We start from the raw sequence: 13,476 nt of genomic DNA, 5'->3' as shown, positions 1-13,476 counted from the left end.
CGGAGAGGCTAAGGACTGACGTTTCCACCAGGACATTCCTCAGTGGGGAGTGGGGACAGCAGGGGACTGTGAAGCAGACGGACAGTGTCCAGGACAGTTCTGCTAAGTTCTGCTCCTCTCTCTACACCAGATCGAGCAGAACCGCAAGCGAGAGGCTGAGCTGCTGAAGCTGCGTCGCGAGCTAGAGGAGGCGGCCCTGCAGAGTGAGGCGACGGCCTCCACGCTGCGCAAGAAACACACAGACTCCATGGCTGAGCTGACAGAGCACGTGGAGAGCCTGCAGAGGGTCAAGTCCAAGCTGGAGAAGGACAAGCAAGTCATGAAGGCAGAGATCGACGACCTCAATGCCAGCGTGGAGACCATACAGAAGTCCAAGGTGAGGGAGGACCCCGCCCAGAGCCACCCCTTTGCTTGCAGGTGCTGCGGAGGGAACCGACCACAGATCCCAGCAGCTGGCGTGTAACCCTGGCCAAGTTACATAACCGCTCCGTGCTTCAGTTTCCTCGCCTGTAAAGTGGGATGATAACAATGATCCCTGCCTCATAGGGCTATGAGAGTCCCTGGTACATAAGAAAGGTGCTGGGACGATTCTCCTTACGTTAGTATGACTGTGTTCTCCAGGAGTTAGAGGCCAGTAGGAGTAATAAGACAAAGGCTGACATTGCCACAAGTCAAAGAAAAACTAAGAAATAAAATAAGTCATTCAATGGGCATTTATTGAGCATCTACCATGTAAGGAACCCTCTTGTGACACCAGAGAAAGGGGTCTCTCCAGGTAAGCAAAGATGATGCCACAGGAGAACCTGTCCCAGCCAACTGCACTGTCTCTAAATTTCAGATGCTCACGAGGTTTCTTCCTAGTACCTGTTTTACCTGCAGACCCCGAGTTCAGGCCAGTGTCCTCCCTTCAATCCGCCCACTGCGCTTTCTTGTTGCCGTGGTCCACGGGATCCAGAAGCGCTAGGAAAGGAAGACGGCTGGAGAGTGAGGGGCTGTGTGCCGACCCAAAGGCTCTGGGATTAGGTTGATTGACAATGGCAATTTCTACCCCCATTTAATAGGAATGGGGTTTCCGAGAAAGGGGCGTTCTCTGAGTACTAGGCAGGTAGCCTGGGAGGCCATGCAGGAGAAAGAGGAGGCAGGGCAAAAACCCAGGGGGAAGCTGGGAGCGCTTCTCCATGAGTTCACTCTTTCTGCAGTTGAATGCAGAAGCCCACGTCCGAAAGCTGGAAGATAGCTTATCAGAAGCCAACGCCAAGGTGGCAGAGTTGGAGAGAAACCAGGCAGAAATCAATGCCATCAGGACCCGCCTCCAAGGTGAGTGTACTCTTCCTTGCCAATTCCAAAGCAGCAGGGCGTGGAAAGAAATTGGACCCTCAAGGGAACAGAAAGAACGCCTGATCCTCTCCCCAGAGCCTTCTTGGTCTTAGAAAATTCACACTCCATCCCCTTGTGTGTGCTGAGACAGGAGATGTCATTCTACCTGCTGCACATTCCAAGTAACATCTTTACAACGTAAAACCGGGAACAGGATTTAAAGCATTCTTCTATCTGCTCTTTCACTTACCCAGTGACATCAGCAAGAGGGACATTAATGTCCACAAAATACAATTTTCAAGCACTTTAAAACAGGATTCACATACTAATATAAAGTGAGCAAGTGTCAAGGATTTATTTAACTCATTTTTGAGGGAATCACAAAAATACCGCTTTGAAGAGCAGAGATTTACACAGTCAACTAGGAAAGAAATACTAAAATAAATTTGCTAAATTAGATGTAAAATGGTTACTATCCTACAAGACATTTATACTGTAGACCTCTGGGTTTGTTTAGTTTTATTTTGTTTTCTTCCCTATCAGAAGAAATCCTTTGCATCTCCATGACAAAAATGATTTGCAGTTTATCACAATACAAGTTAACATCTAACTTGGCAGAGGCCTGGCTCTAATCAAGGTTAAATAGTAAGTCAAATGAAAGTGAATTTCCTTAAAGAACTAAATCCTTTTGCCCAATACCATGGCGTACATCAGAACCTCAGCTAGGAGGATTGCAAGTTCAAGGCCAGCCTGGGCAACTCAGCAAAACCATGTCTTAAAATAAAAATTTTTAAAGGGCTGGGACTGGGTGTAGTGGTACATGCCTATAATCCCAGTGAGTCAGGCAGTTGATGCAGGAGGATGGCAAGTTTGAAGCCAACCCAGGCAACTCACAAGATCCTGTCTCAGAATAAAAAAATAAAAATAAATAAAGGAAGTCTGGGAATGTGGGAGAGCACTTGCCTAGCATGCATGAGAACCCAAATTCGATCCCCAGTACTGCAAGAGCAAAACACTAAGTCCCCTTCAGTGGGCTTGTTAAACTGCTCCAGTGTGACATCAAGAGAACTTACAGGCCTTCTTTGACCTTATTTCCCATATTCTGACTACTTTTTTTTTTTTTAAATAGTACTGGGATTGAACCAAGGCCTTACACATGCTAGGCAAGTACTCTACTGATCTATATCCCTAACCCTTTTTATTTAATTTTGAGACAGGGTCTCCTAAGTTTCCCAGGTTGACCTTAAACTTATGATCCTCCTGCCTCAGCCTCCCGACTCACTGGGATTACAGGTGTCCATCACCACGTCCAGCCTGAGTGCTTTTCAAAGTCAATATTCCCATTTGATGAATGAGAAAAATGAGATGAAGTGACTTACAGAATAGAACTAGAAACCTTTACTCTTTATCTCATGGGCTTCTTCTTGGCCTTTGGCTCCAGTAATCATTCCACAAATGACAGGAGAGTAGGTGGTGATGGACACCTGTAATCCCAGTGAGTCGGGAGGCTGAGGCAGGAGGATCATAAGTTTAAGGTCAACCTGGGCAACTTAGGAGACCCTGTCTCAAAATTAAATAAAAAGGGTTAGGGATATAGATCAGTAGAGTACTTGCCTAGCATGTGTAAGGCCTTGGTTCAATCCCAGTACTATTTAAAAAAAAAAAAAGTAGTCAGGACAGGAACAAGGAAAGGGTAAAAATTAAATGCTCTCTGTTTCACTGTTTTCACCAAACTCCTTTAATATAGCTCCTATCAGATAGGACCTGGGGGCAAGTCACCTGGTATTGGCAACTTGGGCACTTGCTCCCCTCCTGGACTCACCTACGCTGGGTGACTGGCATGGTACTTCGCTGCACTCCCCATTCCGGCTCAGTTGGCTAAGCTGCCATACTCGTTGGGTACTTTTTAGCAGCAATGCCCTGGAGGACTTCTGATCTGGTTGGAGAATAAGGTTTCCAGTTTTTCATCCAATATTTCTCCTGCTCCTTTCTCACCCAGCTGAAAATAGTGAGCTGAGCAGGGAATATGAAGAATCCCAGAGCCGGCTCAATCAAATCCTACGGATAAAGACATCTCTGACGTCGCAAGTGGATGATTATAAGAGGCAGCTGGATGAAGAGTCAAAGGTTTGTTTAGCGGTTGGGCTGGTAGCGACAGAACTACCTCCTTAGAGAAAGCTGTAGGTTATGAAGAAGCAGAAGGAACACAAATAATATCTTACACGATGGCAAGTGAAAAAATTAACCACGAAACTATGGTATGTGATGCACACAACTAAATAAAATTACAGATCCTTGGGGACAATAATTGGAAGAAGGAAAATAAAGCCCTGCTGGCTTGAGCTGTGGGACCATGAGTCTTTCCCACCCTCGCTCTGCGGTCGGTCACTGTGAATGCAATCTTATGTGTAGCTCAGTGATGGCCCTGGAGCCACTGATAGGCCCCCCAGGGGCAGTGACAGGCTCGGCCCCACTTCATCCCCACAGTCTCGCAGCACAGCCGTAGTGAGTCTGGCCAACACCAAGCATGACCTGGACCTGCTGAAAGAGCAGCTGGAGGAGGAGCAGGGAGGCAAGTCAGAGCTGCAGCGCCTCGTGTCCAAACTCAACACCGAGGTGACCACCTGGAGGACCAAATATGAGACTGATGCCATCCAGAGAACGGAGGAGCTGGAGGAGACCAAGTGAGCATCAGCCTGTGATGGGAGAGCTGGGCCGGCTGAGGGTGGGTGTGGTGGCTCGTGGCCTGTTCAGTCACTGCTGAGGCCAGCGCCAAGCCCAGGAGAAGGAAGTCCATGGGCTCCTGTAAGAGGAGGACAGTGCCTGGACAGAGGAGCCTAGTCTACGCTCTCAGTGGGATAGCCACGGCAGGCACTGCCAACCCTCAGGGTTTCACCTGTAAGTCAGGACTGCCTGCCTGTGTTCTCGGCCTGGATGCGCCCAGGTTGCCTGCAGGGACTCCAGGAGCCAGGGCTCCAGTTCCAGGCAGGACTCTAAGGGGCTGAGCATCTCAGGCCTTGCTGAAGTGCAGCTCCCACGCAGTGGGCTGGGGCTGATGCCACAAGGACATGGCACACTCAATGGCACAGTTCACCCACTGGGTAGCAAGTGCCCTCAACTCCTTTGAGTTTTCTTCCTCATTCACTAAGTAGAGAAGTGGGCACGATGCTTGATAGCCTGGGAAAATAAGAGTGCGTGTGGGAATGTCCTGCCTCCTGCCCTCCAGCCCTTTTCTACTGAGAGCTTCCAGGGTCCCAGCTCCCTTCTCTGAGGTCTTTGCTCCTTTGTCCCCTTGCCGAAGAGCCTGTCCTGAGCCCTCATTTAAAATCGCAGTCACCCCCTTCCCCCTCCCCATCTATCTGCCCCTTTCCTGCTTTATTCCTCTCAGTAGCACTCGAGTTCTGTATGGGATGTATCATTGCAAAAGTTTCATGAGGGCGGGCATCTTGGTCTGGATTACATATTCTCTTCCTGGAACAATTCTTGAAACAAAGGATTAAAAAATATCTGTTGAATGACTAAGCAAATGGACAGTGATCACTCTCCTCTACACACTCCTCTGTATCTGCCTCTCTTCCAACATTGACACCAGAACTCAGTGCCATACAACCCTGCCCACAGCAATGTAAGGCCATGCCTGTGGACTCCTATGTTTCTTTGACAGCACCTCTGTCCCTCATCCACAGGAGAAAGCTGGCCGCCAGGCTCCAGGAAGCAGAAGAGGCGGCTGAAGCTGCCCAGGCCCGGGCTGCCTCCCTTGAGAAGAATAAACAGAGACTCCAGGCAGAAGTCGAGGACCTCACCATCGACTTGGAGAAGGTCAGAGGGTCAAGTGCTTAAAAGCTACCTGTTTATCAGGCAGGTATCCCACAGCAGGGTTGGGGTGAGACTGCCACATGTCAGGGGGTATCAGGAAGAAACTCATGGCCCAAGAGGGTGGAGCACAGGTCCTGTCTTCAGTAGTGCACTGGACACAGCTCCCGATCGAGTGTGTGTTTATAAACTTGAGATCGATCTTCTGAAATCCTAACACTCACTAAGCCACAACATTTTCCCTCTGTACCTGCAGGGACTTGGTTCTAGGACCTCCAGAGTATACCCAAATCTGGGGGTGCTCAAATGCCTTACTTAAAATGGCATAGTGTTTGTACATCCTCCCTTATATTTTAAATCACCTCTAGATTACTTATAATAACTGAAACAATATAAATGCTATGTAAATAGTTGTTATATTGTTTAGGGAATAATGACCAAAAATTGTACAGGTGCATTTTTTTTTTCAAATAATTTTGATCCATGGTTGGTTAAATCTGCAGATACAGAACCCAAAGGTAAGAACTGACTATATTTAGATAGAGCCACGAGAAGGGTCGAATTTGTCCCCAGGATTATATAACACACCTTTCCAGTTCCTTCTTATGCAAACCATAGCACACCTTGTGTATCTAATCATTTCATTTTGTATTCACTGATCTGCTGATCTTGAGCTGAATTAAATTAGATTTCACTGGTCTTGATCTAAAAAGGACCCTGAGTCAAGCCAGCTGTGAGGGACCTTGTGCAATGGGTTCAGAGAATGTGGCCACAGTGGCCCCTAGGCCACTCACATCCACACGAGAGCCTTCAGAGAAAAGTCCTGAACCACTCCACCTTGCCATAGGCCAATGCTGCAGCAGCTGCCCTGGACAAGAAGCAGCGAGTGTTTGACAAGATGCTGGCCGAGTGGCAGCAGAAGTGTGAGGAGCTGCAGGTGGAGGTGGACAGCTCACAGAAGGAGTGCCGCATGTACATGACAGAGAGCTTCAAGATCAAGACAGCCTACGAGGAGTCACTGGAGCACCTGGAGTCGGTGAAGAAGGAAAACAAGACCCTGCAGGGTGAGTCTCAGGGTGGGCAGGAGGGGCCTCCAGAGTCCCTTCCTCCTGTGTACATCATCAGCCTGAGTGGAGGTCTGGCACTTTGTAGGTGCCTAATAAATGTTCGTTGATTGGCTAGTAAATGCTTTATAACGGCACTTGAGCACTTGGCAATGTAACTTTAGAGCAGTTGGTGCAAATAAGAGTCAAAAGATTTTATGTTTTGATCCTTAACATGTATCATATGTATATGTGTGTGTGTGTGTGTGTGGTGTGTGTGTGTGTGTGTATGTGTTGTGTGTATATTGGTGCTGGGGGTCAAACCCAGGATTTTGCATATGCTAGGCAAATTCTCTACAACTGACCTCCACCCCCAACCTCATATACATTTATGAAGTATAAGACCCTCAGGCTGGAATTCCATTCCATTGGATATTGCTTTAAAAATGTTGGCTGTCTTTTGAAGATCATTTTGACATATAAAGATTTGACTGAGTCATTGTATGTGTGTGTGTGTGTGTGTGTGTATCATAAGTACACATTTCTAACACACCCAATTGTGCAAGAGATGTCACTCTTTTTATATTAAAGAACAGTTTTGGGGTCCCCATACTAGGGAACAACAGAAACCAAATCTTAGTCATTACAGGATTTCTTTGTTAATTTGGGGTTCCCCATTCTGCTTTCTTCCTTGAGTTGTGTCCAAATCGCATGCTGATGTAGGGTCACTATAATGGAGGGCAAAGGCAGATGATCCCAATGGTACCCAAACCTGCCCAAGGTCCTATGAGTCCCTCCTAGGAATTCTCTCTGCTTAGAGAAGACAATGTGTTTGAGCTGGAAGGGCTCTATTGTCTTAACTTCAAAGGTAAAGGACTTGATCATAACTGCAAGGAGTTAAGGATTAGAGGGACTGGGGAGATAGCTCAGTCGGTAGAGTGCTTGCCTTGTAAGCACAAGGCCCTGGGTTTGATCCCCAGCACCCCCCCCCAAAAAAAAAAAAAAAAAAGGATTGGAGAGCTGAACCACATAAAGGCAGCTTGGGCTAGGAGAGGAAAATAAATAGGAGTGGGGCGATGGTCAAGCCCTGCGAGAGTTCAGTCAATGGTCCAGCCCCCCGACTTGCTCACATACTGACGAGAAAGCTCCCTGGTAACCTGGGGGTAAAGAGCAGAGGACTATGTACCTCACTGGCAAGTGAAGCCCAGGTGGGAGCAAATCTTGAGAAGTAGCCCCATCCCTGTAGCAGCCAGGAAGAGAACGGCTGAGTAACCTGCATGGGCCGAGAGGGTGGGAGGCAGTGTCTCAGCTCCTCATGGTCCCACAGCAGTGCAGTAATGTTCAGGAAACAGCCATGGGGTCCAGAGATACGTGATGGGTCTATGTAAGCCATGGACTTGTCATTAATGCAAGCGCAGGTGGACAGTAACAACTGAGATATAGATGCATCCTCTAATCCTCTCCAAAAGCCACCTGGAACATAGAACCCCAAACACTATATTAAATGAGCTTTCTCTGTGCTCCAGGAGACTTCATCTAGAAGCTGAGTTGTGGGTGAAGCAAGACAGTTGTATTTCCTAAACATCTTTTGTCTTAGGCCTCCATTTGTACCTGCCCTAATGTGCAGTGTGTTCCCGGGAGTCCCCTGGGTGAGCGCCTGAGGAGTCTCCAGCTGAGGAAGGAGATGAGGAAGGCTCTGGTTTTCTAGTATAACTGGTTTTGAGCACCAGGTAGGACTCTGAGAAAGGAAGATCTAGTGTGTAGGAATAATAGGCCTGGGGAGTCCCTGTGTCTTGGCTCTTCATCTGTAAAAGAAGAGTTTGAATCCAGTGTTCACCAGTGTCTGAACCTGATATCCCCTGAATCTGTGATGTGAAGTAAATTGCTCTTTCTTTGATCCCAAGAGGTAAGGAGTGCCTGCTTCTTACCCATGCAATAGCATGACCTAGATGCCGATGTTACTCATTTACCTCATTCACATGAATATTCCCTTCTCAGAGGAGATAAAGGAGCTCATTGATCAGCTGGGTGAAGGAGGACGGAGTGTGCATGAGTTACAGAAGTTGAAGAAAAAATTGGAGATTGAGAAGGAAGAACTTCAGGTGGCCCTGGAGGAAGCTGAGTCTTCCCTGGAGGTAACCGTGTGGCTGTCACTTGGGGGCTGGACCCTTGGCCAGGAACTGCACTCCTTCTTGGCCAGGAAGACTGATGTTGTTATTCCTGATAGGTTGAAGAGAGCAAGGTGATTCGAATTCAGCTGGAACTGGCCCAGGTTAAAGCTGACATAGATAGGCGAATCCATGAGAAAGAAGAGGAATTTGAAGCTACAAGGTATGGATCTGATGGGGTGGGAAGCTGACTTTAAGGCAGTACGACTGAGTGAAGTCTGCAAATCTGTGTCTCTACCATCTATTCATGTGACCTTTGTCAGTTTAGGTGAACCTCAGTTTCCTCATCTATTAAATGGGAGTGATGATAGTACCTTACACTGGTGGCCCTCTCTGGCTTACAAACACTTAAGAACAGACTAGCTTAGCTATAATGGCTAATAATGCTGAACATCTTTTGTGTGCTTACTAGTCATTTGTATAACTTTTGGGGGAGAAATGTCTAATTTTTTGCTCATTTTAAAAACTGGATTATTTGAACCAGGCAGAGTAGTACACGCTAGTGACTTCGGAGGCTAAGGCAGAGGATCACAAGTTTAAGGTCAATTTGGGCCACTTAATGAGACACTGTCTCAAAATTTAAAAAAAAAAAAAAAGTTTTTAAAGGACTAGGGATGTAGTTAAGTGGCAAAGTACCCCTAGCTTCAATTCTCAGTAATGAAAATTTAAAAATAAAAATAAAATAAAAATTGGGTTATTTGTATTTTTATTGATGAGTTTTAAGAGTTCCTTATAGCTTATGGATACTAGACCCTATGTATTTACAAATATTTTTTTCGCATTACATGGGTTGTCTTTTTTCTTTTTTTTCCTACTATTGGGTGCTTGAGTTTATCCCCAGTCCTTTAAAAAACATTGTTTTTCTTGAGATAGGGTCTCACTAAGTTTCCAGCTGCCCTTGAACTTATGATCTTCCTGCTTCAGCCTCCCAAGTCACTGGGATCATAAGTGTGTGCCACCATGCCCAGTTCATCTCTGGAAGTGTTTATTTTATTTATTTATTTATTTTTTTGTGGAGTTGGGGATTGAACCAGGGTCTTGCGCTTATGAGGCAAGCACTCTACCAACGGAGCTATATCCCCAGCCCTTTTAAGTGTTTATTTTTTGAGCATAAAAGTTGTTAATTTTGAAAAAGCCCAAGTTATTTATTTTTTTCTTTGGTTACTTGTACTTTAGTGGTTATAGCTAAAGACCCATTGCCTAATTCAGTCACAAAGATTTATGCCTATATTTTCTTCTAAAGAGTCTTACAGTTGTAGGTCTTATAATTAAGTCTTTGATCCATTTTGAATTAATTTTTATATATAGTGTGAGATAGGGATCCAACTTCATTCTTTTGCATGTGGATGTTCAGTTGTGTCAGTACCATTTTTTGAAAAGACTTCTCAACCCATTGAATGGTCTTGGCATCCTTCTTGAAAATGAATTGATCATAAGTGTTAGAGTCTATTTCTGGATTTCAAATTCTATTCCACTTATGTATATGTTTATCCTTATAACAGGACCATACTGTTTTGATTGTTATCATTTTGTAATAAGCTTTGAAATTGGAAAGTGTGAGCCCTACAACTTTATACTTCTTTTTCAAGATTGTTTTAGTTGTGGCTGGAAGTATAGCTCTGTAGTAGAGCACTTGCTTAGCACATATGAGGGCCTGAATTCCATTCCCGATCCACCAACAAAGAGAGAGAGAGAGAGAGAGAGAGAGAGAGAGAGAGAGAGACATGCACACCTATAATCCCAGCAGCTTGGGAGACTGAGGCAGGAGGTTCACAAGTTCAAAGCCAGCCTCAGCAAAAACAAAATGCTAAGCAACTCAGTGAGACCCTGTCTCTAAATAAAATATAAAACAGAGCCAGGGATGTGGCTCAGTGGTCAAGTGGCCCTGATTTCAATCCCTAGTATCCACTCCCCACAAAAAAAGAGAGATAGAAAGAGATTATTTTGGTTATTCTAAGTTCCTTACATTTCCATACAAATTTTAGAATCAGTTCTATAAAGTTTTAAAAAGAAGCAACCGGAATTTTGATAAGGACTAATGAATCTATAGATCACTTTGGAAATTATTGCCTGTTCACAATATTAATTCTTCTGATCCATGAACATATGTATCTTTCCATTTATTTAGATCTTTAAATTTTCAACAATATTTTGTAGTTTTTTCTTGTATTTATTTTTTAAGTCACTATTTTATTCACTTTTGCAAATGTCTTGATACCCTGTCTCACATATGGAGACTGAATGCCCACAGGTTGGGGAATCTAGAAAGGCAGGTGATAGAATCTTTATATACTAACAACTTATTTGCTGTGATTCAACAAATATTTATTGACTGCCTCAATTACCTCCTCTGATCTCCTCCTATAAAAGGAGATTAATATGACTTATATGAAGGTTTTATAGAAATAGGAGTTGATTACAATAAAATGTTATACATTAAATACAACCAATTAATGACTATTGCTTTTAGTAATATAGTTTTGGTGTACATGTGTGTGATCCTGGGGATTGAACTCAGGGCCTCACACATGCAAGAAAAGTGTGCTACCACTGAGCCACTTCCCCACCCCATGACTGTTGTTTTTCCTTTTTTCTTTTTGGTGGTGCTGAGGATTGGACCCTGGGCCTTATGTATGCAAGGCAAGCACTCTACCAACTGAGTTATATCCCCAGCCCATGACTATTGTTTTTAAAAAGAAATACAAACCTGACTTGTATGACCAAAGCCCATATTTTCTAATGGAAAAACCAGGACTTTATTAGCCTTTGGATTTGAATCATGATCCTATTGAGAGGAAAATGGGTGAACTTTAGCATACTTTTTAGTATCTTGGAGCCTCAGTTTCCTTGAAGGGCTAGTTTGCATGGTAAATGAGTTGAGATCACACAAGACACATGGTAAATGTCAGTAAATATGACCTTCTCTTCCTTTCCCCAAAGCATCATACTCTCCCATTTAAATGTGTTAACGTTTTGTTTAATTTCACAACATGGTGGCCATATCCGCCCTCATGTGCAGAGACAGTTTATGTAGGGAGGCATAGCGCAGACTGAACAGTGGGCCCAGGATGCCAGGGTCTTTTCTGCTTGGATTTACAGGAAGAACCACCAGCGGGCCATCGAGTCCTTGCAGGCCAGCCTGGAGGCAGAGGCCAAGGGCCGGGCTGAGGCCCTTCGGCTCAAGAAGAAGATGGAGACAGACCTGAATGAGATGGAAATCCAGCTAGACCATGCTAACAAGAACAACAGTGAACTTGTAAAGACACTGAAAAGACTGCAACAGCAAATCAAGGTAGCCATCTGAGAGGACAAGGGACTAATCCCAAAGCAAGCATCATTGGTTGAGGAGATCGAAGGCTTACAGGGAGCCAACGTCATGTGTCTTGAGCAAGGATAAAGGTGTGAAAGTGAACACGCAGGTGCCTGGCAGTCTAAGGAGCAGGAGACTTAGGAACTGTCTCCCCAACAGGAGGCCCTCACCACCAAAACTCAAATCCAGGACAACTAGAAAGAGGGAAGAAAGGAGGGAAACGTGAAGTTGGGACTGTCTTGATTTTAAGAATCATTTTTGATGGACTATGAACAATTTCAGACATAGAAAAATAAGGAATAATGAACACCCAAATGCCCACCACTCTCCTTAGGAAATAAACACAAATAGAGCTGAAGTTCCTTTTATTGCCCCATCATGGGAGCTGATCTTTAAAGCATCCATAGCTGGATCTCTGCATTCAGCTCTTGTAATTTGGGTACCTACCCATCCAGGCACTATTTTAGGTATGAGGGGTAGAAGAGTAGACAAGAAAGAAGCCATTTCTGCAGATAGACAACAAGCAATAAATAAATTAAACTGTAGCATTTTAAAATGGTGATAAGTACTAAGGAGAAAGAAGAAGGTAGAGGAGGGAGCCGGAATTAGCCAGTAAGAGTGTCATTTTCAAAGGTTATCAGGGAAGGCTGCTTTGAGAAGGCCTTGCTGGGAACACCAGTGCTCTGTCATCAGGACCTTATGTTGTCCTTTTGACGGATGAGTCCCCCAGACCACACTGTGAACTTCCAGAGAGCATGCCTATATCTCACGCTCTTCCTGTGGCCTCTACCTCCAATTCCTGCCCCGGCTTTCTGCTGAACTTGGTCCACAAAGGTCATGGTGCCTTATGGTCCGCCCCAGGTCATACCAGAGCCCAGAGGAGGTTCAGGCTGGGTCTTTTTGCCCTCCAGGACCTACAGGTCCAGATGGACGAAGACGCCCGGCAGCACGAGGAGCTGCGGGAGCAGTACAACCTGCAGGAGCGGCGCCTGAGCCTGCTGCAGACGGAGCTGGAGGAGGTGCGCTCCAGCCTGGAGGGCAGTGAGCGCTCCCGCAAGCTGCTGGAGCAGGAGGTGGTAGAGATCACCGAGCGGTACAACGAGGTCAACATCCAGGTAGGACATCTTCCAGGTAGGACGGTGGCCACCGGGACTCGCCCACTCGAGCACAGGGAAGGAGGAGTGCTGGGGTGACACCAGGATGGGGCTCAAACCACTGGGGCTCCCGCAAACTCAGAGGCAGGTGGAGGCCCCACTTGGCAAACCCTCAGAACTCATGTGCTGGGCTTTTTAAAAAAGTGGTAGCAAAAAAAAAAAAAAAAAAAAAAAAAAAAAAAAAAAATTGACAACATAAAATGTATCATTTTAATGATTTTTAAGTGTACTGTGCAGAAGCATTAATTATAAGTGCCTTTCAAAGACAGAGTCCCGGGCTCTGCCCTAGAGACTTTCAGAAGCTCCCCACAATTTTGAGGACCACTATCTCCCCCAGGGTAGCTGAGAATTGAACTTTGAACTGGAAAGGATCTAGAATATTCCATAGTCTGACTGTCTTTATGGTGCTGGGGATTGAACCCAGAGCCTCACACCTGCTAGGCAAGTGCTCTACCACTGGGCTATTTCCCCTGACATTCATTTATAAAATGAGAAATGACGGCCCATAGTCAGCATCTAGGACCCCCACCTGCTGCCAGTGACAACACTGTACTGCTTCCGCTCACAGTGCACTCCGCTCCCAGCACAGCTAATTCCCTACTACATCATCTCTTGTGAATTACCAAAAGGATAAATCTGTGTGGGACATACAAGGGTTACAGCGCTACTTT

General features: G+C 45.5%; 1 protein-coding gene across 1 annotated transcript in view; it reads left to right on the top strand.

Moving 5' to 3' along the window:
- The window catches only part of LOC124970194 (myosin-16-like), a 60,323-nt gene that overhangs the window by 38,725 nt on the left and 8,122 nt on the right, over positions 1 to 13,476 (top strand). Inside the window, 10 exon segments of the mRNA XM_047533363.1 lie at positions 131 to 376; positions 1,200 to 1,317; positions 3,317 to 3,444; positions 3,805 to 4,001; positions 5,004 to 5,136; positions 5,978 to 6,194; positions 8,172 to 8,308; positions 8,401 to 8,504; positions 11,441 to 11,633; positions 12,563 to 12,766. Of these exon segments, the coding sequence (XP_047389319.1) occupies positions 131 to 376; positions 1,200 to 1,317; positions 3,317 to 3,444; positions 3,805 to 4,001; positions 5,004 to 5,136; positions 5,978 to 6,194; positions 8,172 to 8,308; positions 8,401 to 8,504; positions 11,441 to 11,633; positions 12,563 to 12,766 (1,677 nt within the window).

The sequence above is a fragment of the Sciurus carolinensis genome, chromosome 18 (assembly GCF_902686445.1).
Source record: "Sciurus carolinensis chromosome 18, mSciCar1.2, whole genome shotgun sequence".
Classification (NCBI taxonomy): Eukaryota; Metazoa; Chordata; class Mammalia; order Rodentia; family Sciuridae; genus Sciurus; species Sciurus carolinensis.
The sequence above is the reverse complement of the archived record's forward strand: the minus strand, read 5'-3'. Positions and strand labels throughout refer to the sequence as shown.